Here is a 27,937-nt window from a genome sequence, read left to right as displayed (position 1 = left end):
TGATCCCGTTGATAATTGATGATGAGGAACCGGCGGGTCACGTGGCTGTATTAATGTGTTGCAGGGGGGGTGGGACGCAATCGGAAGCACGTTGGCGATACAACTGGTCAGGTGGTGATGCAGGGCCCGGGGCGTTTTCCGTGCCGACTCTGCGGAAACGTTTACAGGCACCTTGCCTCGCTGACCCAGCACCTCGAAGTGCATCGCAACCAGACTACCTGCATCGTCTGCCACACCACTCTCAGTCGTAGAACCGACCTGCGGCGTCACATGCGCCTGAAACACCAAATACCCTGGCAAAAAACGATCCACAGGCAGCGCAGCCCGAAAAGCGAATTGGACTCGTAGATCACACGCACGCCGCACCCTCTCTCTATCTCTCCTTCTCTCTGAGATAATAGACATCGATCGTCCTGGCGATTCGCTAATTATTATTGAACGTGCCCAGAGCGTCATCGCTTCTTGCTCCGCTCCCAGCCGCGGATGCCTCGTGCGTTTGCCGATGCGAGAGCTCGCTCTCTATGCCGATTGTGGCGTCCGTCACCTTAACGCTATACGTTTCTCGAATCTCATCGCGATCGTAGTCTTGATTGATTTAAATTTAGACAGGAAGGATAGATACCAGCGTCATAACACTTGTGAAGTTAGAAATATTAATTTTCTTATATAAATAAGGAAACACAAAAGATGCCTATATATTTTTTTTATTGCAAACTGATGTATTTGGCTGCACTGCGAGGAAATTACGGGTAGTGTTAAGACGACGATCGTCCACATCCACAATTATTTAGAGACGTGTCTCTTTTGAGAACGAGGCTCTCGCAGATAAAAACTTACGCGCCTCTTTGCTTGCTAATTTCTTCTCGCGATGCATGCGAGCGAGTATCGTTGAACCTTGGAGGTTCAACGCTCTCTTTGAAGATATATTAACTGATACGTTGATTTCATTAATTGATACAACTGTTATTGCTAAACAGCGTTTATTTCTCAAGAAAAGGAAGTTTACGGACGAACGCGACGTGATAAATACAATGCGGGATATATTGATCTCGCATCCTCTTCCTCTCGAAAGATAAAGTATTTTAAAGCCGAAATTTTTTTTTATAATTTTTACATTGTTCAAGCGGCACTCGATTGTTGTTACGAGAGCAAGCTGAGTTCGATGAGTGCATGACAATGTGCTTTGTCTGAACGTGTACATCTTTAATTTAGTCTAAGTGCAACGGATTTCTACAACGGAGCACTAAATATTTATATAGCCGTGCAAAAACTGTGCATCTTCGTTGACGCATTTAAAAACGCTGAGAGCCGTAGAATCGTCGGCGCTTCGCGCATTCGTTACATCTTAACGAGTATAAAAAAAAAAAGAAAAAAAAAGAAAAAAACCGGCGGGTGAATGGAACGCGGGCGAGTCGGATCAAAATTAAAAATTCATGTCCTGAGAAAGGTATATACCTTGAATGAAACATAAAAGTAAACACTTTCGAGCGATATACATTGGCGAATAATTCGGCGAGCGAGTTTCTTGAATTTAAGCGATTTAATTTATAATTTGCCGATCCTGTTCATCCGCCGTCAAATATATGGAGCGTATCGGGCTTGTAGACAGCGATACTTTGGTGAGATACCCAAATATTTATGGAGCCTTTCCCTCGCGGGGACGTCGCTCTAAGGTTTTGCTGTATATCTTAGATACGCTCCGTACGTGCCACGACTTACTGAATAGGTAGCGGATAGTTGAGCTTTTCGATATTTGATTTTTTTGCGAGAGGCGATCGCGAGACGCTCCGCGTCTCCCTCCGCTTCGGTAAATTATCCGCACGCGGGGCCGAACGGCCCCGACTTAGATGCGTTTTCCGCGCGAAAAATTGATGTGTCTAGCTTCGCTGTACGCGCGTATTTATCTTCGCTAAGTGTGCAGATTGGCGATTGTGTTTAACATTAGCGGACTTGCGCGTATTCGCGCGTTAAGAGGCGAGAATTAAGTGATACGTGTTGTAAGGATCTGAGTATCGTATAAGTCGCACGATGAACGGAGGCGGCTCTATCGGACGACAAGGACCTAAAAATAAGATCTTATACGTGAAAGAAGAATTAAGTATTATACAATTAAGTACATTAAGTGGCGCGGAAAATCTTCGCATACGCGCGATAGGTCCTGGTAAAGGATTTGCCGAACGTTCTTTTACGAGGATTTTTTTTACTACGAGAGAAGCCCGCGCGAAAGAGCCTTTTTTTCGGAAAGAATCCTCGAGGATCCCGCCGGTTTTTTCGTGTAAAGCCCCATAGTTAGAGTCGCCTCCGGATTAACAAGAATCAGCGGTCTTGAAGGATTCTAGTCATTATTATACGGGACATTAGATTATCGAGATCTCTATCGCTCGTTCACACAGGTATCTATAACGGATCGAAGTTATTTTTTTATACTCCTCGACGCACCCGGGGGCTCTCTCTTCGCGGCCGTTATATCTTTACAGGACATCGCTCCGCAACGTCGTAATCCTCTCTGTATCTCTCTCTCTCTCTCTCTCTCTCTCTCTCTCTCTCTCTCTCTCTCTTTCTCTCTCTCTGCAGCCACAACCCCCGACACGTTACACGGACTCTGTTTACACGTTTACGTACACCACGTGCCGAAGTTTCTTTGCGAACGATTCTTGGGCTCGGTGTACACGTAAAAAAGCTCGTTTTCTTTATTGGACCTCTGGTACTACTCCACGATCTTTCCCGAATAATTTTATTATCTCTAATTTTGCGATCGTGCACAAGACTGCCTTCTGCAAAATTGAAAAATAATTTAAAACAAGATTTTATCACGACAGCCTTATATGTCAAGTATAGCTCTTGATAAGGAAGCTTTTGTGAATGTACATCGAGCCTCAGCTTCAGCTGTTGAGACAGCGCATAGACAGTGCCTTATACACAAATACCTGGTTTTACATTTTACGCATTGACTTCTCCAGATGTTTACCATAGACAAGATTATATCTAGCGGTGCGAAGCATCCGGAAAGTAGCCGTTAATTCTGTTACCGGCCTCGTGTAAACATTGTCTTTGTATTAAAAAAAAAGCGCGAAAACAGCGTTTCTCATAGCTCCGCGAAAAATCCCGTACACGTTTGTGTCTCTCAAGAAGGAAGGATTCAAGTTTTGAGAATGTGGGTCAAAAATTTTTATTTACTAGACTCGCTGACCTGTGTTATAATTTAATTATAGTTTAAGCTTTAGAATCTCGTTTACTTTTGTTATTATTTCTTTACTTATTATCGATACTCTCGGAAAAAATCATATTATAAATGCATACTTCAGTGTAAGGATATTTCAGTGAGAGCAAATTTCGAGCATTTGATTTAAATTTTTAAGTATAGAGATGCGATCTTACCGAAAAGAACTGCATATATTATTTCAAAGATCGCGAGTAAAATATTGTTTATTTTTGTTTTTACCTTTATTTTTTTTTTATCTTTTATTTATTTGTGCGTCGTATTATCGTCGCATTATTTCCAGCCAGTATCTTATCTGCTCGTGCGATGCCATATAATAATCTCTAATCTCTAAAATATTAATTATAATTGTTTAATATTTAACATTTTGCGGGGAAACGCTGATTTCGACCGTTCTGCGAAATGCGTCAATATATATCCAAAGACAGATCTGAATATAAGATGTCAACGTTACCGTTGTTGTTGTTATTAAATAAATGATCTACATACATCGGGAGCGACATCGCAAGCGGGGATACCTTATTTTAGCGAGCGCATTCAAGAGTAAAGTAGTACAATAACCGAATACAACGCGTGCGTGCGTGCGTGCGTGCGTGCGTGCGTGCGTGCGTGCGTGCGTGCGTGCGTCTGCATTTCGTTTCATTTTTCGAGAGTGACATTGCACTTGTGCACCTAACTATTTACTCGTAGGTATAAGTGATCGTAATCATAGTTGTTGATCGTAGCACGAAAATCCGCGTCTAGAAACGGATTTGCCTCATTTTAACTCATTAATTGCCGTTTAGAGAATCGCACTGCGGGATGCAGTTAATTACATTTTTAACGCCCTGAACCAAACGCTATAAAAAACGACGTGATAATGATTGGCACTTAATGGGTTAATAAAAGCTACGTATGTGAAAAACATATAAGTATCTATAAAGCCGTACGTGACTATCGCGGAAACTGTATCAGGGATCCTCAAATTCGAAATTAACTGAATTTATATATTCAGAAATATCGTTTAGAACTTTTTTATCTAACTAATTTATCTATTTTATATTATTTTTTTGCGTGTTAAAAATTATTCTGTTAATTTTGATCTATGTCTTTTTTATGGAAGTCAGCATATATGCAAAAATTGTGTGCAGATGCTTTAATTTTTGAATACTCTTGGTAAGATAGCATTCTTTTCATAACAATAAGATAAATATTGGAGAATATAAAAGAAAAATTAAAGTATGTATATTCTGACCATATCTCATAAAAATAAACTCAATTAAAAATGAAGATACCTTGTGCAATGAGATTTAAGTATCCCTGCAACAGATGAATCGCGATAGGTATTGCGATAAAGAAATTGTACAGGTTGACAAACGCATCAGAAAAGTAAAAAAAACGTAAAGGATCAAGCCAAACGAATTTCGACAGAAAATCTTGGCCAACGCAGCGGAAAAGTGTCGTATACTATTGGTAAGACGAGGCGTGCGAAGATGAACGAAGGTAAAAATAAAATAATCGATAAGGGTAATAAAATTGCTGGGGGCACGTCAGGTACAATTCGCGCAAATCCCAGAAAAATGAACCTTACGGAAACCTTCGGTCTTATGAGGAACACTCGAAACGTGGCCCTTGTCTGCGCGGACATGTTCGTTAGTTACGAGTTTTGATGCAAAGATTCAGGTAATTAGTTATCCTAGAAAGAGAGATGTAACAATTTGCAGAAATTTAGTACCGATAAAAAGTACATATAGACATGGATATACTATGCCCGGCGTACAGGATACAATTTCTATCCGTAAATTTCTAGGATCGATAAAAATAATATAAGGACAAACAACCTTTCGAGCGACATTAATATCCATCAATACTGCATCGGACTCTTGTCGAAATTGAAAAAAATATCGTATTTTTTATTCAATTTCGATTAAAGTTTACGAATAAACGAATTTTACATTCTGCTCTTCTTACGACAAAGATCGTTCATACATCGCCTTTATCGATCCTAAAAAATTGTTGAGAGAATATGCTACCATTCTGTATGCTGCGATATGAAATCGAGAACGCGCTATCGCAAAGAAAAAGCTGTTTAACCCTTCGAGGCGCAGTTTTAGCCAACAATTTCGGATTTTCCGGTCGAATCTACCGTGGTGTTCAAACGATGATCGTAAAAAAAGAAGTGGTTTCAGAGTAGCGAGCAACAAATTATTCGTCTCGGTCCGGAAGGGTTAATTCTTTCTGAGAAGAATACAGCGGATGTGTGTGCTGCAGCGAGTTTAGAAATTAACTGTAGATATCGTGAGACACTATCGGTAGCACGAAAAAAAAATATTGCGTTCTTTATTCAGGTACGTGTTTACGTTCGGTATCATAATTGTGAGCTTGTAACTTAATTTTGATCGTGTAAGACTACGCTTTCAGATGTTATCGCAGTAATGTAAATAAAAGAATTTCTGAGATGGACACTCGTGTACCGAGAATTAGTGCTTGATAATTAATTTTGCGCTGCGTCCCATCCTTAATGCGTTAATTATTTTTAGTGAAGACCATATTAACAATTTACTTTCAGAAAAAAAATTGGATTCCTCCTCCATTATTTTTTCTCCCAAACACTTCAATCAGTTTCACACATTCTAATTATATAAACTTTATTTTAATTTAATTATTTCATTAAATAAAGTGTCATTTTATGATTATATAATAAGTCGTATCGTATCGCAATCATTGCCATTTCTTTCGACGCTGTCGAAAGAATTATAAATTTAGATCGGCGACAAGATAATGATGACCAGCCGGGACTTTTACGGAATCTTATTATGGCCAGCAGGTAATAGAAATTGCTTAACATTTTAGATCATCAGATTTCAGAAGTACGAATTGTTGAAACACTTGCAAGTGCACGATGAACGTTTTAGACGTCGTCGAGTGACGAGACGATACAACTTGAAAGGAAACGGGCGTAGCCAGCGAGATTAAATGCAGATATTATCTCGTTAACGGAAGTGTGATTTAATCCTCGTGTAAATTGATAATTATTTGTAACGTCCGTTGACGCCGTTGAGCGCCATTCTTTTTCGAGATCGCTATCGACATTAAACCGCGTGTCTACTATACAATTTTAATCGTCGGTGATGAAGAAACGACTTTCTAACTTTCCTGCATTATTTAACTGGATCGTGTGTGGTCTTCCTTTTTTTTTCAAATCTAGACTTAGCTCACTTGAAATTGACGAAGGAACAAGATTCTGCTGTCGGTGCGACACTTATCTAACTCGCCGGAACTCTAATAAATCTTCTGCGAGTCACGGACGGGCTCGTTCGTAGACGATCGTTAGCCGATATATTTTACAGTATCTAGCGGGAACGGTAGCCTAGGACGTAGGGAGACCAGAGACCTGGGTAAAGTGAGGAATGCATTTGTAGAGTCGAAGACGGCGATGGCGATGAACGTGATGAGGAACGTCCACACGACGACGTACTGCGACAAGTGCGGCGTCACGTTCACGACGCAGCACGCTCTTCTGCGGCACATCACGTCCAAGCACGAGGAATCGTCCAACTCCGCGGTCTACTGCACCATCTGCCAGCGCGTCTTTAAGACCAAGTGGAGTCGGGCGACGCACAACAGCAGATACCACCGAAACTGATGACCGGAAGCACGCCGATCCCCACGATGCGAGATGCGGTTGTAAATGTCGCAACACCTCGCCTCGCGCGGTGCCCCTGCAACGTATAGTATTTTAGCGAATTGACGCAGCGCGATTCCATCGTTAATTAATAAAATGCTTTGTTCCCCCCGTTCCCATTTACCCAGCTTTTTTCCCAAACCATCGACAAACCTCATTAGAAGGATTTAGAATTTTATTGTATTATCACCATTATATACATTATTATAATGTTAGTATGACTTTTCGATTCAAATTAATTGCGAAATTGCTTAAGCCCTGATTTATTAAAAAGAAAAAAATATCGAGAAACAGAGCGCTCATTCTTACGTGACACAATCGTTGATTTATCCCTCTTGTCTTTATTTCTTTATTATATATGATTAATGCTATTTTTTTATTTACAAAATATATGAATAATAAAGTTCCAAACCAAAAGTGTATGACTGTGAGGAATTTAGATAGAAAACAATTACAATTGGCTAGAGAGTAGTATACTGATTATTTGTAGAAAGTGGTTTTTAACGCTATAGAATTCGGGTCGGGTCTCTCTCGTTCTTTTTCTTAACTAAATTATTTCCTAAAAATGTTAGTTTTTCTTTTCAGAAGAGAAAGAAAATTAATATTTTAAATATTATGTTTTAATTTAACACTTCTTAGATTTTATTTATGTACTTGCTATAATTTGTATTTATTATTAAGACTAAATAATTTACTCTGTGTGACAGATTATATAGTTCGAACAATATAACGGTTTCTTTCTCTTAATATAAAACGTTGTTTTTTTTTAATGCTGTACTCCACGTAAATAATTAAATTTTGCATTGCAGTATTTAATGTAAAATATATATATGGCGTAACGCAGAACTAACAGAAAGGCAACGAGAAAAGTGGCATATATGTGCTTTTCCTCTATATATATATATATATACGTGAGAAATTATTTTAAATAAAAAAAATACGCACTTTCATTTCATATTTTCATGATTAAATTACTTTATTAAATATTTATTTAGGGTTGTGTGTGTGTGTAAAGATCACATGACTATGTTATTCTATTTAAAATAACATAGAGTTTGTTCTTCTTGAGCGCATATGCGTGATGGTAAACATTTGTTTCTTTTTTCGCTCTTTTTTCCTTTCTGTGGCCCTCACAATTCTTTAATATCCCCTCGCCGCCGTTTATAAATGAGGAATGTTATATCTGCAGCCTCCTCTCAATGCAAGTACCAAGTGCAGCACCGAACCACCTTGGACTTTATAATCCTGTGCCGTCTTCTCATCGTTCCTGAAACAAAGATATAAACTTCCCTCACATTGCTGTCGATATTTTATATTTATTACTAATTGATCACGCACGTCTCGATATAATTCCTTAAATAAAATTGAACTTTTTTTTATTAATACGAAATATAGTTCTAATTTCGAATGTTATACATGATTTAGAAGAAAATTGATTGGTTAAATGAGACTTTTTTTTTTTATACGCAATCACTTATTTGTGTTTCCATTTAACAAAAGCTCAGCCTTGAACGTAAAGTATGCATCGAGAATAATGTATATTGTTGTTAAAGGAACGCAAACGGAGGAATGGAGCATAATGCAGCACTACCCGGAGTATATACCTGCGACCGCTAAGAAGATCTGCGCCACAAGAAAGTGCAGAGTCTGTATGTCAAAGGGCTTTAGGAAAGAGTCGCGTTATTATTGCGTTACATGCAATGTCGGATTATGCGTAACGCCGTGCTTCAAAGAGTTTCACATGAAAGTAAACGTGCGGAAAAATTAGGACTATTAAAACTGCAGTCAGTAAGAGAAACTCGAGATCGCACATTCGACTTTTCGCAAGTTATAGGAGTTTTGTGTCGCGCAACGCGCAACCAAGCGCGCCATAAAATCACGATAACTTTATACATACATCTGCTTGCCGGAAAATATTAATCGCTGCTGCTGCGGTGGTATTCCCTCCTTCTCTTCCACTCTTTCTTTAATTCTCTCTACCTTGTCTGTAGGTTCTATATCTATTTCAATCTAAAGAAATCATACGTCATGTATTAGTTTAACTGACAATATACTTTTACTTAAACATTAACATTAGGACCGTTAAGTAAGACATTTACGTAAACAGTAACGTATAAACAAAGAAATACAGATAGAAAGAGAGACGTGACTTTCGATGATTCGAATGTAAGGACTTCCTTTTTGACTGATACAAATAAAAGCTGTCTTGACGCGGTAAAACGTCGATTTTGACACTTTACTCGTTTTCATGCAACGTAGCTCTATAATTTTTCGCAATGTTTCAAATCTAGATGTCCTCGAAATACAATTGACGTTTTCAAAATGGGTTAAGATGACGAGATGTCGTTTTCTTTTCTGTGACGCGAGCGAAGTCGGGGTCCTTTCGCCGATAAAGGACCGCTTTTGTATTCCGATCAGCCGCGTCATTTGGAATCTCGTAAAGTCGTTTGACATCGGGATACTTGCCTCCTTCCCCGTGAGGGTCTGAAAAAGAGTCTGCGATTAAAATTGAGATCCAGTATCGCGGCAAGCCGGCGTGATTTTCAGCTCGAGGCGGAGAGATCGCTCGAGACCAGCACACATAATTACCTTCACTTTTATCAACATCTTTCGACTATTGATCGACTACGCTAAATTATCACGGTAGTATCACCGGCTCGCCGACGCCGCAGAAAGATCAAATCGGACGACGGATCTACGAGGATCACTGCCGCACTATTGTCACCGCCGCACGAACGATGAACGATCTAACCTAATTCGGATGTACGGAATTTTCGGAATGGCGGCGAGTCGCCATCTACCGGCGACGAGCGTTATTAACGGACGAAACTACTCGTTTTTATTTTACTCATATTTATATCTCTGATGTTGGAACCGCATATTAAATTTACTTACGAAATTAATCATATTTTATTCATATAATTTGTACATCTAAGAATATATATATATAACATTTTTGGAAGTTATATACTCCCCTTGTTTCAGACACGCGATTAGATTCCTGTCTGTTAGATGTATACTCTAATTACTTGTTAAATATCACATTTTACGCTTCTTACGCATTAGACGCGACGTAACGTAACAGTTATATCTTGTCGCATGGTGAATCGTTAGGAGAGAGGGTTATTTGCGGAAGAGACTTTTGGTGATGCGTTTCAGAAGCATATTTAACATAATCGCGTTGATGGAGAATTGTCCGCGATCGGTGCGACGATTCAAACGAAGCTATTCCTAACGGTCTGTCACAATTTTCAGCTTCTCCTCCTGAGCCAACAGCTGATTCTTGATCTTCTGCAGCAGCTCCTTCTTCACCGAGTCCGGCACGAGCGTGCGAGCTTTGCTGGTCACCGCGGATAGCAGCGTGTCGTAGGTGACATCGTGACCGTGCTCCTTTACTATCTCCTTCGATATCAGCTTCACCTGGTCCCGCCATCCGCACTCCACCAGTCTGCGCCTCAACAGTTCCTTCAGCCTGCGAACAAGTTTCACACAGTCATGCAGACAATTTCGTCTTCGGTCAACAAACGATTGGGTCCAGAAATTTGGGAATGTCTCTTCTAAATCCGAAAATTCTAGCTAACCCATATCGCGCCATGCAATTCGTCTCGTAAGAATAATCTTGAAAAGCTCAAATGACTGTCTTGTAAGAGTTACTCGAGAGTTAACGATAATCTCGACGTAAAGTGTACAAAATTTGTGTTTACCCGTCGCGATCGCCAACCATAACCAATCTCTGGTGCGGCGTCTTCATCAATAACCTTGCGTGCGCGATTTAACTCAAAGAGCTTTTTGTTTATTAATTATTCCTTTGCCGCTTAACCTCTCGAGTCGACAACAACAACAACGAGACGGTTGTTTTGATGCGCGAGACACCGTCGTCCAATCGTGTTCTTAAATTTCGTAGAGAACGGTCTGCCCCAATTTTAAGCCGGTATTTCAACCTCGAATTCCTTCGGGACGCTGAATGGTTGGGAAGTAGGGAATTTCTGGGACTCTCCACGTTTGAAACGAATCAGTACGCACTACGCACTGAGATTTCTGCTTGTCGTTAGGTTTCAACAACACTGCTCCGAATGCTCCGATAATATGCGGCGGTATCTGAACTAGTACGTAAGTTATATCGTATTAAGTGTTAATAATGATAATGAGAATAATGTAATTTGAATAGACAAGAGATTATTGTACATATTTACATATTGGCTTGCTGATACTTTGGTAAAGAACCGGTTAACCTTAAATTAAGAGAGAGAAAAACAAAGTTTTTGTAAAATTTAAATTATATATATATATATATATATATTCATTAAATGTATTATTAAAATATATATTTATATTTTAGAACATGGCGAGAGCGTTAAGTCATATTCTTCAGAGAAGACACTTGATCAACCATGTGTCAAGTGTCTCGTACGGTCTCAGTATTGTTCCTGGCATTAAACACAGTGCTTGCTACTCGACAAAGAAATCCGTAACCAAGACTGACTCCAATGAAACCAATAATCAGGTACAGATCGGCACCGCAGAAGTAGGTAAATTTCACACAACGTATGTTTACGTATTATTGTTACATAATGATTACATCTGTTCCTCCTTCCTTTTCAGTTAAAGAAAACCTGAAATCTGTTGGATATCTTGGAGTAATAGTCGGTGGCGTTGGAGTTACGGCTCTAATACTGTATGCCCTATTTTCGGAGCTATTCTCCAGCAAAAGTCCATATGCTGTTTACAGCGAAGCTCGCATCCGTTGTATGGAACATCCAAAGGTCATGGACATTCTCGGAGCACCTGTAAAGGCTTACGGAGACGAGACTCGACGTGGACGTAGAAAACACATCTCGTACGTCCAGATAAATTTTTTTACAGCATTTTTAATATAAATTATTGATATATATTTTGTACATATATGAATCCTGCTGCGAGAACGAATTATGACAATAATTCAAATTTCAAAACTTTCAAGAATACTTTCCTAACTGCTTTTTGAAAACAAATAAGTATCATTTGGACTGTGTGTTTTTTTTTTTTCAGTCATATGTATTACATTAAGCAAGGCGTCAAGTACATGAGATTGAGATTTTATGTACAAGGAACGAGAAGACAGGGAACGGTGTATGCGGAAGTGAAGGAAGTAAGTTTGCAAGTTTGCGAGAATCGAGAATGATGTGTGCTCACACATATACGCTCATATGTTCAATTCTAATTACAGAACGCGTCTGGCAATTACGAATATTCGTATCTGTACGTTACGGTGAATCATGTTGGAACGATCGTGATAGAGGACAACCAAGATACATCTAAATCGCTGCAAGAACACGAATCTACACTGGACTTTAACTTGCTACTGGATAATCAATAAATGTGCAATATATTGATATGTAAATAGGGTTATTAAAATGTGTATGCGATCAAGTTTGATACAGAATTGTAATTTTTTATTGTATATTTTTATCCATATATATATATATATATATATATATATATATATATATTTGGTAATCCATATATAATAGATAAAATAGAAGATTGCTAAATGTCAATTAATTAAGTCTCTTAAGCAAGATGTGAGAGTGCTGATTCAGTCTTCGCAAATAAAAGTTATTTCCTTTTTTTACCTCATATATTTGTGCAACAGCTTTTCTTATACGGAAGGTCTCTTTCTCGGTTCCTGTGAAACTGTTTATTTAGGAGCTTTCATCATTTTGCGCTTCTAGTCTAAATTTGATTGAATTAAGAGCCTAGACCATCCTGGCACGTCTACGAAATTCAGAGAACAAATTCCTGCGTGGTGTGTTACGTGAGAGCTAAAAATATGTATTATCCTCGTTATCATTTACTCACGCGCGCGTCTGTATTAGTGTATACGTCTTATCAGGTCAATATAGTTATATTAACTAATAATAAATAGGTTGCCGGCCAATAACGAGCAATGTTAGACGTTAAAATTTCAAAATTTATTAATGTAACATTACAAATGGTACGTTTCGGCAACACTGTGCCTTCCTCAGCCAATTTTAACAATTAATTGAAATGCCACGAATCATGTGTCAAGAGTAACAAATTTCCACATCGAAATTAACATACAGATAACATTGAAATCTAAATTATTACATACTGATGAAGTCCTTAAAGTATTGATAAGGTGTATACTTGCTGAACAAAAATTCGGAATCGTTGTGTATCAATCTGATTCGTGGCATTTCAATTAATTGTTAAAATTGGCTGAGGAAGGCACAGTGTTGCCGAAACGTACCATTTGTAATGTTACATTAATAAATTTTGAAATTTTAACGTCTAACATTGCTCGTTATTGGCCGGCAACCTATTTATTATTTGACACACACGAGCTTGACCTTTAATTATATTAACTAATATACGCGCGACATAGCAATTTATATATCAAATTATTTTTGCTTCTTCGTCACGCTTATCGTTTATTATACTAATGTATATATTAAATTGTTAATTAATATGTATATTATTTTGAATAATAATTTTGCATGCGCGAGTAATCTCTTATCCTGCAAAAAAGTTTACATCTGGGAATCGACTGTCCCAAATTTCCTGACTCAATTTAACTCAATTTTTTACTTAAATCATTTTGACTTAACTTTTTAATTCAACTTGACTTAAATTTCTTAATTTGAGTTTTTATGCCATTAATAAAAACATATTTGAGTTAATACTTTACTCTTTAACGTATAAATCACTATATATAATATCAATTTTTCATTAAGAATAAAGTCCTCTGTGTGATCCAATGTTTCTGGATGAAGATTGATATTTACGTGTACTTGTAACATAAATGATAGAAACACAGCGAGCAAAAAACACGTAGGAGCTAACGACAGAGTCATTAACGAGCGCAGCATCTACTTTACTATCTAAAGAGGCGTGTTTTGCAATGTTGCATAAAAGGTGCCTACGTTCGCATATCATTACTGTTAAATGTCTCTAAAAGTTAACTGAAGACTGGCGGGAGATACGTTTGCTCCGCTGCTGCATGGCAGCTGATTTTCACTGACAGTCGTTCGACAACTCGGCACGGAGACCGACACGCGCTGTTTCAATCATCTCGTATTTAACACGCGCTCGGAATGTGCACAGTGATGTGACATCGTGCAAAGTCTTATTTGTGAAAGAAAAATAAATTATTAAAATTAAATAGATTATTATATTAAATTATTATACCGCAGGTTACAGAATTATTCCAAAACTATCTTTAAAAAATTTTTATTCTCATGGGAAAGTTATACTTATTCGCTGCAAAAGAAAGAGAGAAAATAAAATAAATAAAAATATTTGTTTAATAAATATCAAAATCTTATTATTATTTATTTCTGATAATATATTAGAAATTGTAAAATTGCGACTTATGATTTTTCAGTTTATTTAAGTGATAAAAACCTCAATAGTACCAACAATTTATAAAATTTATAAATAGAAGCGGTCTGTAAATTTTATTGTTTATTAAGATAGTGATTTACATCAAAATAGATGATTTATTATATTACGTTATTAATTTATTATCTTTTAATTAAGATAGAATATAATTGCAGTCATGCAAAAGAAAGATTATTAGAATAATATCGTAAAATAAAATGTTACGCGATAAGGCATCTTCAATTTATATCAATTCTTTACTCTTTCGAAAATATCACCCGATAAAATTTTGCAACATATTTTGAATGAATCGACAATCGCGCAGCAATTTCTTTAATTACAGTTATGCATACGAACGTTAATAAATCGTCTATGTCTCGCTTTGAACGATTCCGCTCGTCCTTGATTAAATGTACTCAATTATAGACTTAAGATTAATCGCAGCAACAACATTTTCTTCGAGTCTTATTCGAATCAATAGACGCTTTAGCTAAACTAAAAAAAATTATCCACGCAATTACACTACTTAATTATTTCTAATTTTATATCTGTTTAATTGTTTTTAGAGTTTTACGCCTGACGGATGCGGACTTTTCACAAATGCTGGTATTCGAAAGAGGCTTATAAGATTTAGAAAATGATAAAAATTAATGAACATTTTATCAGGTATGATTTGATAAAACGCTTGGATTTATGTGATCGACGAGGAATATCGAAGACATAACTTTTATACGAATAGCGTTCGTACTCGCAGCTAATTATGATGAAAAGGTGTTGCTCGTGCTCATGCCTCTCCGGATTTAGGGCCGTGTTCAGGCCCCAGCAAATCCATCCTATCGAGAGACCGCGACCGCCTTCCACTTCCCATGGTAAGTTAATCCTGTATGTACTTAAATTATTATTATACGTGCTATAGTCGAGTAAAAAGAAATCAGATAAAAGTTCTGGCATTTTAAAAAGTATTAAAAATCCTACATAATATAATTTGTTAATGTTGATGCCGTAATATACATGTACTTGCACACTGAGGGTAGGAAGAAATCCTAATTATAATGCTATTATTAATGCTGATTAAAAAGTTCGTGGAAGGAGTAACTTTTCGAATAGATTACGTTCTTAATGTTTTCCCGGGGCGAACTAAATATTCTTGCGGGATTACGATTATCTGCATATCTACCGAAAGTATGGATCGCATTAAGAGAGAGGAGCTTATAAAAAATCGCCAGAGAGATAAGAATATCATCTTTCTTGGGTCCGAATGGCTCTTGCGTGCTCTCGCTTCCGGTACGTGAGTCAATAAATTTTTACAAATCTCTCTCTGACCGACTCGTTTCATGTTACCGAGAAGTGATGAATGATATATTTATGGACATCAAAAGTGATTACGCATCTATTATTATTAGCATGATGTCTAATTATTGAAAGCCATACAATTCGCAATTCGTGCGAGAATCGGAGTATAAAAATGAATACCTCTATTATATACGGCATTATTTTTTCTTTCTTTGTCATTATTTTATTTTCATTTCTTCTTCTTTTCTCTGCGATTTTTCTTCATTTTGTATTAATTTGATTTCAAAATGTTTTACAATATGCTCAAAGCATACATACATTGAAAATTATAAGAATGCTATCTTAGAGCGCATAATAAATATCTAGCGATATATTTATTTGTTTAGTTTAGAACCAGCAGGATAATATATAAGGATATTCATCAATATTCCAGCAAAAACACATTATTTTCTTTAATCAACAATTGGATTTGTCACGCCGAGCGGTTTTTTGCAATGTCTATGCAAAGTCCGCGATCAAGTAAATCCCGATAACGAGGAGTATTCCCAGACATATTTGATCTGACACCACGTAGGCAATTGACCCCTCTGAGGACCAGAGTTCGCGTGCGCGGGCGGGGTGGAAATCAATTAATAAAACAGCTAAGATAGTCAAACGTCAGCGGTATGAATCACGCGAGCGCGTAAGATAATGCGGCCTAAAAGTAAATCGTCGTAAACGAGGGCACGTGCCCACCGAAATGCAAATAATCCAGCGAGGCGCAATGTTTAGCGAGAGCTCCTGATTTTCGCATGTAAACAAAAGATGTGAGAATTATTGCAAAATGATTTTATAACTCCTTTAACGTCGGAATTCTTCGAGTTTACGATTTTATTTACACAATGTTCAAGAATTTTGTTTTATAAAAATAATTTTGAATCATCGATATAATAATTTCATTGTAGCTCTTGAAAATATACCTTGTTTTGTTTAACGCTAAGAAATTCGATCAAAGTGCATAAATTAAGCGATATTTTAAGCTTGCTAGAAAACTTAAAAAAAAAAAACTTGAATACAGTGGTAAAGAGTTCAACAGCTAAATCGTGCTGTCATTCTTGACATTCCAGTCGAGAAGCAAAGTGCTTTTCCGGCGCATGCCCTATAAAATCTATTTTCAAAATATTGGTCAAGGACGATATGTTGCGGCTGTAAGTTTTATGCGACGCGTGCCGAGAAAACGTGTGTTTGGTCAACGATTTTTGGTGCGTGATAAAAATCACAGACGGTTTATGTTAGACTATACTATATGTAACGTATGATGTCATCACGTCTCAAGGAAGAAAAAATCGCAAGGTCGGTAGTTTGATATGTAGGCGGTGATTTTATTATTGTGACATAAGTACTATTGAACGACGAAAACGATTGATGAGTTGAGCGGCGATATAAGAGCATATAGGTAGAGATTCTTATTCGCTTATTCGCACGCTTGAATTAAGCAATCGTCAACTTGGCTATGAATTCTATTATGTAACACTGATTTTTAATTCGTCAAAAGTAAAAAAAAATGAAAAATACATATCTATATTTTTAAAAAATATAGAAATTATGATATATTATAAAGTGACGCGAAAAAAGTAGGACATTTAATGCAATATCTTCGTTATCTGAAAGTTTTCGTCTTCGCTTAATGAATTAGGGAAATTTTACGCTCTTTCCAATATGTTTAATAAAATAATTTTGTCAAAAAACTTGAAAGGAGGTATTGCATTATTTTCTCAGAGTAGAATTGGTTTCTATATTCCGAGACGCGGCCGAGTGATTTGTAAATAAACGCGGATTCCGTCGATACAATGCGTGATTTGTTCGTTCGAGCACGCACGATTTATCGCGCGTTCTTTCATTTGAGAAAATATACTTCAGATGGGGGAAGTGTCTGCTTCCGCTTCTCTCGCGAGGCGCCGGCCTTCATTATGATTATGTACATTTAAAACGGCATTATTCATTAGGTACTCGCGTTCGTCACACGGCGCCATTTATCACGTGCCGAAGATCTACGTATAGATGCACAGAATCCGCTAACTATCTTAGGGAAGTAAGTATATTTGTGCGCATTATCATAAATCAAAACTCTTTGCGCGTTTTCTTGAAAGAAATTTTTATAGTTTACAACTTGACTTGTCAAAATCGTTAAAATTGTTTAAACCTGCGTGACTTTATTACATTAGAATGAAAGTGAGATTACGCAAGTGGCGCGGTGCCGTGACCGTTAAGCGGTGACGTCACTTTCGCCGATATGAGGCTGCGTTATTATCATCATTCTTCCTCGATGTATTCATGAATGAGCTAAATATATTCGAATTATTGACTAAAAATTCAATAAAAAAAATTTACTTTACCACAGAATATTGTATATTTTACGAGTGCATGAAAAAAAAAATCTAAGTTTCTCCAAGTTCATCAAATAAAGCGGCGCATTTATTAACGCTGCTAATTCATTATTTTTCCTTTATAAAAAAAAACCGAATTATTATTTATATTCTATTAAGTGCCGTGCGAAATGCAATTTCACAAAATTCTTCGGTACTTTCCCTCGTGGGTCGCAAGCTGACCGGAAGATTAGTCACGAAAGCTTCGCCGAATGCAGCGCTTTCGTGATTACCCATTGGAGACTGCTCATCAGGGATTCTCTTCGTTAAGTCACGCACTCTCAGATAACTTTCTTTGTTGACTCAGCTTCCTCTACGTAAATCGACACGACGTGTTTGTCGCGTGTTCTTTACTTATATCTTTCTGCTTCTCATTCTTATATATACGGAGATTTACATATCATTATCGCACAGGAGGCAGCGATTCTCTTCACTACGTACGCACATTATAAGATATCCCGAGTCCTGACGCATATATCTGTATAACCGGAGCGTCAAGTTTCTCGCGGACACGAGTATTATATTCGATGCAAAACACGTGATTCCGATAGGAATTCTAATTACAACACTCGGAAGGAATCGACGCAGAAAATGGATCGTAAAAACTGCATCAAGCGTCCTTCCGAGTCCTTAATTATTCATGTTTTGTGGTGTTTGTGGCGTAGAAAATATGTAATTTGCATTTTGCGGGTAGCATTTTGTAAAAAAATAAAAAAAGTTTTATGTTTTATTCAATTTTAAATTTAGCCTTAAAATCCCGCGTTATCTTAAAGCGTTATTTAAAGAAGCCTAATTTTAAATTAACTAAAAAAAAAACGATCAAAAGTGAGAAATCTCAATTTGGAACACCCTGTGTGATCGTTCGATATCTTATTTTTGTAACAATACCTACGCACACGTCCGTGATATGTGTCTCGTGACTGAGTCATTTGAACACCATCATTTTCGTATTAAGACCGATGAAGTAAGCTGATTACAATGACAAATGGATCGCGTATTGTTATTTGCGGATTGAATAATGCGACAAGCAGAGTGACTCCGCCTGACGTAGCCACTTGCCGCATTATTAAAATCGTGTGTACTAAAATACGACGTCTAATAATATCTATAATATTTATATTTAAAATATTCTATAATGTTTCCACACACACACATTTAATTAAAATATATTTCTACTGTCTTCCCTTTTTCATAAATATCTCGTTTCTCTTCAAATAACAATCTGCAGTAATATAATTCAAATTCTTGAGCAACACTCGGCTAACGCAGGCATGACGCCGATCAGTTGCTTTTAATGACGATGTGTCGCGAAAAGCGTATGAATGAAAAATTATCACGCTGTCATATAAAAACTGATCATATAAAATCTGAATGAAAGTTATTATATAATATGTTATGCATTGAAAACTATCAACGAAGGGTACTGCTTTAAATTCCGCATAATTGTCGCAGATTCCTGACTAATATGGAGCACCACCTTGTTTTCCCTAAACGGTAAACCTCTCTCTAGTTGACCTGAAATCCTACAAACGGTTGTTTGTCCGATGTTGAGTGATGTTTGTTAGAAGTCGGTTTCACCGAATTGAACCGTATCACGTCAACCGAAATGGAAATCGCAAGTTGGCGGTGATAAAGTGATTTCTTCTTACACATGTTCTTTTGAAGAAAAACGAGTTCGTTACATTGAAACGAATGAGTTGAACGAAGATCCGATAGCAAGTAATGAGCGATTTCACAGAGATAGCGATAATCACCGCTTCTGTTATTGTGGCGATTTAAATGCGAGAATCTTGTACGACTGCATGTTTTAACACGCATTCCAGGGTAATGATCGACGTTTTTCTCTGATCATTAATTACTAATTACTAAGATACCATTCTAATTTGTGGGATATTTCTATCTAAGGAGTCGATTGTTTGTAAAATCTGAAAATGGCCAACATCGCTTTCCTTTAAATCAATGGTTTTAATGACTTCTCTTTAATGAGTATAATTTATGAATGTAGGTTTACGTGATTAAATTGATTACGTAGGTGTGCAAGTCCGTAAGTTACGAAATGCCATTCGCATCTTTGCAGATATCGGAATTAATTCGTCGAAGGTAATTTAAACAAAGACTTGCGAAATTTTATCTCAAGAGGAAATATTGATAAAATCTGAATGAAAAGTGAAACTTGCAAAATTCAAAAGAGAAGACAATTCTTAAAATTTCACATTATAGAATAATAGAGAATTAAATAAAAAACAATGTTGCAATTGTTTAACATTTGAAGTTACATGTTGCTGAACCGAATCATCTAGTAATCTAGTTACTCTGTTATTGTAGAAGAAAATCATTGCTTTGGTATTTGCAACAACTCGTAAGTTACAAATATATCCTCGGACTAGTGTGAGAACAATAGACGTCATAGTAATGACGACAGCAAGATTTTTTAAAATTATGTCTCATGGCTCTGAGATATTAAAATCAAGGGTGTGTCACCTTTCTATTATAGTTCGTAAATTTCTACAATTATATCATTATAAGCTTTAAGTAAACAATATACATCATAGTTCGAATAAAAGTTACATTTGTTATGTATTATTTGTTACGTGAATTATATAATAATAATATATAATATGTATTTTACTTTTATTCTTTTTATAGTCTGATTATAAATCTTTAGTTTGTAAAATAAAATTTTGCTTATCACTTTATTTTGTCATACATCTTAATAAATACTGGAAACTAATAATAAATAATTCTTATCGTTAAATTTTAATATATTATGTAAAAATTCCTGATACTGTAGAGAATAGATTTGCAATCTCTAATTGAAATGTCTCCTAATTAGACGTTATTCAAGAAATTCAAGATAATGGGGCTTTAATCGAGATGTATCGATAACTCGGCCGCGATTGTAAATCGCCGACTAATTTATGGGAACGAAAAGTGGGTGACTCCTACTGACAGCGGGTGTCACCGATGACGCCATGTATGGTCGCGCACGGCGTTGCAGCACGTGCGTCCTTGAGATTGCTCCTAGAATGCAGCGGCCCACCTTAGCTAGCACCTTAGCCAGTTCTTCCTTCCTCCTCGTCGTCGGCGGGTTCTTCAGTCATTCGGTGAACTCGCGTCCGACGCGTTCCTCGTCCATGTATCCAGGATTTCGTTCGCATCCGCAGCCGGGGCATCCGATGCACCCGGACCGCCGCGGGATGTTTTACAGATTCTACGATCGCTACCGGATATTCAACGATCGGCGTACCCGACCGTTTCCGTTCAGATTCTACTGTGAGTCCCTCGCGTTCTCCGGACGGATTACAAAACGACAATACGATTACAGCCGTGTAGAAAAAATGTGGCACGAACTGCAACCCGTATTCGACGTTCGATTTAATATATTTAGAGAAGAAGAGTTAAATTTAATTTACTTAACTCTCAGAAGGCGGACGTCGGGTCACTCGTAAGTCGTGACCCATATGCCTTGACTCTGTTTTGTCTAGGGTATAAACTGTGCGGCTCAAGGAGTTCTGTAACTTGAGTAACTTGGATAACTCCCCCATTCATAAGCGATAAGGCAACTTACATGCAAAGAAAGCACTCTATAGGCAGTATTCGGTATAGCAGCGATCAGGGAAATAGTCGTAATGTCTGAAGGTACAGAAGTGACAAATCAACAAATTATATTAGGTATTGTTCCCATTTTTGAAAAGAGATAATAAAAAACAAACAAAATAAATAACATTCTCGCGTAAAATTTGTTTTGCAACACATATGAGAGAAACTTTACTATGGGTCAGAAGTGATCCGGCGTCCGCCTTCCAAGGGTTAAAAAAGAGCTTGATTTACGATTTGTCAAAATAGTCTAGTCAACGGCGTAAATTTATTCCAAGACAAATATTTGTTATTTAATTATTGTCTAATGTTACTTCATCGGAATAGAATTAATAATAACGTCCAGCATTCTTTTTCGTGTTGGTAGTTTTCTTATCTTTTCGTATAGGATAGTTCGTAATCCTCACGAACGCTGTCATTCGCAGGGGAGGATTTCGGCGTTCCAGTATTGACAATCCACAATGTAGATCCTTGCATCGAAGAGAACGGCGAGAATCATCGGACATCCAGATACGAGCTGATGACCCGTCAGGATGACGGAGCAAGACTCGTCGTTAGACGTGGTCAGGAATTTTATCTGCACCTCAACCTATCTCGGGACTATAATTCTTCTATCGACGGCATTTCTATCGTTTTCACCCTCGACGACGTTCGGACGCCACAACATGGACACGGGACACTGGTGGCGACCGCCCTGCTCCATCCTGGAGAGATTTCCGAAGCTGCCTGGATGACCACCATAGATGCCAGAGGACCAAATTTTTTGAGAATAAAGGCGAGTCGCGAGCATTGCTGAAATGTGAGATTTTCGCTACTGAGAATTTTATTTCAATTAAATTTTACACGCTTGACAAAGTAACTTTAATATGAAACAGTTTTATATAATTATGTTATAATTAAAAGTTCCTCTCTTAAGGTAAAATAGACTTGAAGTTAATTTGCATATTAAATCGGTAATTCTCGCGAATTGCAATATTAAAACCGTTGATATATGTCTTAATTAATTTGGGGACGTTAAGCATGCTCGTATGAAGTGAGAGTAGAATTAAAATGGAAAATACTTTTTGCTGAACGAAATCTGTCGTCTTCAGGTTGTGACATCCGCGAACGCGATTATAGGCAGGTGGAAAATGGATATCGATACCAAGAACAAGGAGTCGGAAGGTGCTGTCAGTTACACGATGGATCATCCGTTTTACTTGATCTGCAATCCATGGTGCAAAGGTGTGTGTTCGCAGATATTCTAATCTTTCGTCTTCCAACGCACGAGCAGCGTCATAATTTATCGAATTTTTTTATCGCTGCTTTATGATATTTTTCGAAAGGACATTCTCGGTCCAAGCAGGTGAAAATTATATCTTAAAACACGTTCGCTCTACCACACGTCACATATGACGCATTAATTCTCGTGAGATATCGACGTCATGCGTGCGACATATTGTGTAACTTGCTCACTTTGCCTATTCGCTACAGTCATGTGTGCATAAGTGAAAACGTGCAGTTTAGTTAGTTACACATTGTGTGTATAATAACTACTAAAAATAAAGTCTGTAGCGGCCGGTTTCCCAACCGCCCGATGATAGCGAACGCGTTAATATTGCCGATTCCAAAGTTTCGCAGAGTATGTCTCCCTTTCAGACGACGTGGTGTACCTGGACGGCGAGGCTGAACGTCAGGAGTACGTATTGGCAGAGGACGGTTTAATCTGGCGCGGCAGTCACAATCGCTTGCGGCCCAGCGTGTGGAAGTACGCGCAATTCGAACGAGACATTTTGGACTGCGCCCTACACCTGATGAACCAGGTCGGCAAGGTCCGCGCTTCCGGCAGGCATGACCCGGTCGTCATAACGCGCTGTCTATCCGCCGCGGTAAGCTATTCAGGAGAGAAAGAACTTTCCCCCCTGCAATATACTAAACCGTATTTTGAAAAGTGATATTTAAGATGGCGAGCGAAAGAGTTCCGGGCTGCTAAATATGGGATCGATTTCTAGGTAAACTCCCCCGACGATAACGGGGCGGTGATGGGAAATTGGTCGGACGATTACGGGGGCGGCACACCACCTACGAGGTGGATGGGCTCGCAGAAAATACTCCAGCAGTATTACAAGACGAAGAAACCGGTCAAGTACGGACAGTGCTGGGTCTTCTCCGGCGTGCTGGCGACGATCTGTCGCACTCTCGGTATACCCTGTCGAGTGGTGACCAACTATTCGAGCGCGCACGATACTCAGAGCAGCCTGACCGTGGACTACTTCGTGAACGCGGAAGGGAAGATCATGGAAGAGCTCAACAGCGATTCCATATGGTAATTTGAGGGCGGAAAAACGTTCAGCTTTTGTTTAAGTCACGATCAAATGTTGCAAAAATAATGAAAAGCGTGAAACACGCACGAAGAGATTAATCTTATTGCTTGTAATGATCAGCGATGCGATTTGGTTGGCGATTTTAAATAAAAATTAGGAAACGTCGAGATGGCAGTATATAGAATAATAGAACGATCGATTTTTATCGTGAAAGGAATTTTCACGTCTGGAACGAGGTGTGGATGACGCGATTAGATTTGTCGCCGGATTGCTCGGGATGGCAGGTAATCGATGCGACTCCTCAGGAACTGAGCGAAGGCGCGTATCGTTGCGGCCCGGCATCGGTGGCCGCCGTGAAGAAGGGGGAAGTTCTGCGTCCCTACGACAACGCGTTCCTCTTCGCCGAGGTCAACGCCGACAAAGTCTACTGGCGTTACAACGGGCCCACCCAGCCGTTGAAATTAGTTCGCAAGGATATGTACGGGTACGTATGATGAATTGTCAATCGTCGTCGCGATTATTAGAACTGATTGTATTAAATAATGAGACAATGACGATTTCGCAGCATCGGCCAGCTGATCAGCACAAAAGCGGTTGGGAGATGGACAAGAGAGGACATTACGCACACTTACAAGTATCCAGAAAGTAAGTGGGATTTAACAGAGAATATTTCGCTGTTAGGTTGCTGCATGCAAATCATTTAGATGACAAAATCTTTGATAACCAGCTTGTATCCGTAACGGAAGGCAAAATTATGTTATATTATCGATTACTATTTTATTTGAATTCTCGTAGCGTTGCGATCAATGTAATCGTTCATCTAATCATGAAATATTTAATATGGTGTCTGATCAGAGATACTAATGCTAATTATAAGAGCAATATTAATAATCATTTTTAATGTTAATAGAGTCTGATGACGAACGTGGTGCCATGCTGAAGGCGCTGCGTCAGAGCGAGTCTTTATTTAGCCGTTATTATCTCAACGAGGAGTTCAACGACGTCATGTTCACCTTCGAACTGCGCGACGATATCATTATCGGGCAGCCATTCAGGTACCTTCGTTGAATTATTTTATCATTCCTGCAAGTACTTTTTGAATAATGCAGCAATTATTACTTAATTCAATTTATACGCCAACATTCAATAATATTATAACATATAAAAATTACATAGAAATATATAGAATACCTCAAACTTATTTTATTTTCCTTTAAAATTTAGCTTAGACATCTCTAGTTTAGACATTTACAATGCTGCTCTTTGTTTTATTACACCGATTGTGAAATACTTACTCGGAACTTTTCTTTTCCGGCAGTGTCGTTTTACTAATAAAAAATCGGAATTCAACGATGGAATACCGGGTGTCCGTAATTCTGAGGGTGGAAACTGTACTGTACACCGGCCGAGTAGGCGATCCGGTGAAGAGATTGCACATTGACAGGCTAGTCCGACCAGGGGTGCTCGAGGAAATTCGCATGGACGTTTCCTGGGAGGAGTACGGTCCGAGATTGTTGGATCAATGCGCTTTCAACATCGCCTGTCTCGCCACCGTGAAGGACACGAACTTCGAGTACTTCGCGCAGGACGACTTCCGCGTTAGGAAACCCGACATTAAAATCATGGTAATTGTCCGAACACGCGTGACCAATGCGAAAGTGACAAAAGCAAAATAGAGATACGACAAATAGGTGTTTCACTTTGTAATAATTAAATTTTTTTTTATTTAGTTGCATAACGACGCAGTCGTAGGTCAGACTCTCCACGCTTCAGCTAAGTTCCGCAATCCGCTGCCGATTCCTTTGAGGAAGGGTAGGTTCCTTATCGAAGGGCCCGGTCTGGATGAGCAATTGAAGTTGAAGCTATCAGAACCTGTCGAGGTGGATGCAGACGCGGAATGTAGTTTCTCCATGATGCCGAAGTTAGAAGGACGCGCCAGGATAGCGGCGAAGTTTTATTCGAGGGAATTAGAGGACGTCGATGGACATTCGTACAATTTTATAGTCAAATCGGCGAAAATAATTAATAATTCTGAGTGATCGCAATATTTTTTTATGATACTTTAGCAAGTAATATGTCGCGTGTCGTTTTTTTATATCTTTATCTTCAATTTATACTTACATTTAGATTTGTACATTTAGTAATAATGTAATAATAATTTTTCGCGATGTAGGAACAGCACAGTTACCGTAAAATCGTAATTGTAATTACGCAATTACTGACTGCCAAAAAGATTGAAATTAAGCATAATAGTTTGCACAAAGTTTTGAAGTTATACAAAGATAACTTTTGAAAATAAAATAAGTTGATCTTTTCTTGGAAGGAAAAGAAAAAAAAACATAAAAATGTATGTACAAGTTAAAAAATCAATATTATTAATTTTGTTTCGCATCATAGAAAGCATCAAATTGTGAGAAGCACAAAATATTTATTTATTGCAAAGCATCGAGACTCCGAGTACGAACAGACTGTGTGTGTATGTGTGCCAATTAGCTAAGTATTGAATTAGCTAAACTGAGAGATACAATCAAAGCTATTTTTTATGTATATCACATCCTTTCTTCTATTTATCTTTCATGATAGTCATTATTACCTATGTTATCTACGTGTTCATAGAATGTAAAGTCGCAACATTTATAAACATACGTTATTTTGTACGTAAAGAAAATAATCTGTGACTCATTTTATCAAATTCACGTTTATCATTTCTACCTCGATTGCAACCTGACTTTCTCATTTTACTGATCAACCTTGATGATAATCATGCATCTTTTCGGAACGGTTGACGTTCGGACTACGATCGGTGTGTCAGAGATCGTTCGGGGACGCATTTATCTCCGTAAATTGCGAGCCGCTTAACGGACGCGGATATCATTGAAATAACGACGGGGAATATTGTCGAATGCTGCACATTTCGCGCGATCACGGAGAGAGAGAGATCCCGCCGCGGCCATACTGTCCTATTTCCTGTCGGATCGTATTGGCACCGCGGGTCCGATGACAAATGACGGACGTTTAAAGCGAACGTCAGTTACTCTTAAGAAGCAACTGCACGAAGGGGATACCGGGTCCGAGTCGGCGGCTTCCGCGGTGGGCACTAGTAAAAAATTCAATCGACAGAGACTACCTGGCGGCCGATATTAACGGCCGGCAATCGAGAGGGTCGCTGTGGCGAGTGCGTGATTATTCAGAGAAGAAGAAGACGAAGAGTAAGGACAGGGACGGATACATGTAAAGCTTAATGGAATTTGACTTCGCGGGCCCTCCCGGGACGACCCGAACAATCCTGTTAAACGGAAGTACATATCGACTGTTTAAAGTTACGCAGCGTAGGTTACTTCATGCTCAAAACCTTTCAAAATTACAGAAGGGAAGAATGAGATAAAAAATAAACTTGACTATAGAATAATCGCGAATATAAACTATTTTTTTTTTTTAATTTTTCTGTGCCTCGAATATATATTACAGTAGTGTTTGACATTTCTAAACGTGATAAACAAGATATTTGTTCACATTTTATAAAGTGGTAAGGCAGTTGGTCCATTTAACTGCTCTCTGCTCGATTGTGCTTTTGTCGGAACTCTTCTAAAGTTATTAGCTTCGGGCGTAAGAGAGAAGTCGCCATTCGCCCCTGAAGAAGTTGAAAAAAAAGGAGGAGAACTTTGCGGGCGTGCGCGCGACAGCGGGATAGAGCAAAAGGGGATGCGGATGATGATGAGCTCCGGGCTGATACGAGGCCGGGCTGATGCGAACGATGTATCACCATCCGGGAAATTAATGTTGAAATATGGGCCTGGATGAACGATACGCGGCGCGGCGCCCAGGCGGGACCAATGGGGACCAACGAGGAAGCGCGCGGTGGCGAAGAAGAGGATTGCGCGAGGGCCAACGGCGCGGCGCAGCGCGGCGGAGGGGAGACGAGATTGTTACGGGATCGATTAATGAATCGTCGGGCGAAATAGTGAGGGGACGAAAATACCGGCGCAGCAAATTGGACAGAGAGTTGAAGGGATGAGTGATGAAAGGAGGCAGGTTGAACGAGCGATTGGAAAGCAAATGTGAAACGCGTGCGTTG

The 27,937-nt window shown here is 38.4% G+C and overlaps 5 protein-coding genes and 1 long non-coding RNA gene across 16 annotated transcripts in view; 3 read left to right on the top strand and 3 right to left on the bottom strand.

Annotated features, from left to right (window-relative positions):
* Positions 1–8,787, top strand: part of LOC143899287 (uncharacterized) — a 37,009-nt gene extending 28,222 nt beyond the window's left edge. The window contains exon 6 of one of the 3 annotated variants that reach the window (XM_077409490.1): positions 8,438–8,787. In XM_077409490.1, the coding sequence (XP_077265616.1) occupies positions 8,438–8,652 (215 nt within the window). In that variant the 3' untranslated portion in view covers positions 8,653–8,787. Of the gene's footprint in view, positions 1–64; positions 5,663–6,621; positions 6,846–8,437 lie in introns of those variants that run through there. The other 2 variants (XM_077409489.1, XM_077409488.1) reach the window with 2 other exon arrangements.
* Nedd8 (Nedd8 ubiquitin like modifier) lies at positions 6,286–9,639 on the bottom strand. Of its 2 annotated transcripts, XM_077409498.1 has the most exons (5): positions 9,474–9,639; positions 9,351–9,368; positions 8,782–8,894; positions 8,019–8,151; positions 6,286–6,921 (listed from the first exon to the last, which is right to left on the bottom strand). In XM_077409498.1, the coding sequence occupies exons 1-4, from the start codon at positions 9,489–9,491 to the stop codon at positions 8,046–8,048; spliced, it is 255 nt and encodes an 84-aa protein (XP_077265624.1). In that variant the 5' UTR covers positions 9,492–9,639; the 3' UTR covers positions 6,286–6,921; positions 8,019–8,045. The 2 variants fall into 2 exon arrangements, with proteins under 2 accessions (XP_077265624.1, XP_077265623.1); XM_077409497.1 differs by lacking the exon at positions 6,286–6,921 and having other exon boundaries at positions 7,980–8,151.
* A 131-nt stretch (positions 9,640–9,770) lies between these two features.
* E(y)2 (enhancer of yellow 2) lies at positions 9,771–10,730 on the bottom strand. Of its 2 annotated transcripts, none has more exons than XM_077409494.1 (2): positions 10,589–10,730; positions 9,771–10,356 (listed from the first exon to the last, which is right to left on the bottom strand). In XM_077409494.1, exons 1-2 carry the CDS (start codon positions 10,633–10,635, stop codon positions 10,116–10,118), a joined length of 288 nt encoding a protein of 95 aa, XP_077265620.1. In that variant the 5' UTR covers positions 10,636–10,730; the 3' UTR covers positions 9,771–10,115. The 2 variants fall into 2 exon arrangements, with proteins under 2 accessions (XP_077265620.1, XP_077265621.1); XM_077409495.1 differs by lacking the exon at positions 10,589–10,730 and adding an exon at positions 10,466–10,494.
* Positions 10,731–10,847: 117 nt separating this feature from the next.
* Positions 10,848–12,500, top strand: LOC143899288 (mitochondrial import inner membrane translocase subunit Tim21). Of its 3 annotated transcripts, none has more exons than XM_077409491.1 (5): positions 10,848–10,990; positions 11,224–11,413; positions 11,487–11,721; positions 11,913–12,012; positions 12,091–12,500. In XM_077409491.1, exons 2-5 carry the CDS (start codon positions 11,227–11,229, stop codon positions 12,238–12,240), a joined length of 672 nt encoding a protein of 223 aa, XP_077265617.1. In that variant the 5' UTR covers positions 10,848–10,990; positions 11,224–11,226; the 3' UTR covers positions 12,241–12,500. The 3 variants fall into 3 exon arrangements, with proteins under 3 accessions (XP_077265617.1, XP_077265618.1, XP_077265619.1); XM_077409492.1 differs by having other exon boundaries at positions 10,853–10,994; XM_077409493.1 differs by having other exon boundaries at positions 10,986–11,099.
* A 1,404-nt stretch (positions 12,501–13,904) lies between these two features.
* Tg (transglutaminase) lies at positions 13,905–25,978 on the top strand. 4 transcript variants are annotated; one of them, XM_077409332.1, is made up of 12 exons: positions 13,905–14,077; positions 14,831–14,930; positions 15,019–15,133; positions 21,985–22,334; positions 22,651–22,783; positions 23,198–23,427; positions 23,551–23,864; positions 24,077–24,346; positions 24,428–24,507; positions 24,773–24,917; positions 25,181–25,487; positions 25,593–25,978. In XM_077409332.1, exons 3-12 carry the CDS (start codon positions 15,025–15,027, stop codon positions 25,899–25,901), a joined length of 2,247 nt encoding a protein of 748 aa, XP_077265458.1. In that variant the 5' UTR covers positions 13,905–14,077; positions 14,831–14,930; positions 15,019–15,024; the 3' UTR covers positions 25,902–25,978. The 4 variants fall into 4 exon arrangements, with proteins under 4 accessions (XP_077265458.1, XP_077265457.1, XP_077265459.1 ...); XM_077409333.1 differs by lacking the exons at positions 13,905–14,077; positions 14,831–14,930; positions 15,019–15,133 and adding exons at positions 21,094–21,235; positions 21,387–21,634; XM_077409334.1 differs by lacking the exons at positions 13,905–14,077; positions 14,831–14,930; positions 15,019–15,133 and adding exons at positions 21,095–21,235; positions 21,387–21,601.
* The window catches only part of LOC143899224 (uncharacterized), a 125,800-nt gene continuing 120,079 nt past the window's right edge, over positions 22,217–27,937 (bottom strand). For both annotated transcript variants that reach the window (XR_013257421.1, XR_013257422.1), the window contains exon 4: positions 22,217–22,351. This is a non-coding gene — a long non-coding RNA (uncharacterized LOC143899224). The remainder of the gene's footprint in view (positions 22,352–27,937) is intronic.

The sequence above is a fragment of the Temnothorax americanus genome, unplaced genomic scaffold (genome assembly GCF_048541705.1).
Source record: "Temnothorax americanus isolate GAGA-0224 unplaced genomic scaffold, ASM4854170v1 Scaffold26, whole genome shotgun sequence".
NCBI classification, from domain to species: Eukaryota; Metazoa; Arthropoda; class Insecta; order Hymenoptera; family Formicidae; genus Temnothorax; species Temnothorax americanus.
The sequence above is the reverse complement of the archived record's forward strand: the minus strand, read 5'-3'. Positions and strand labels throughout refer to the sequence as shown.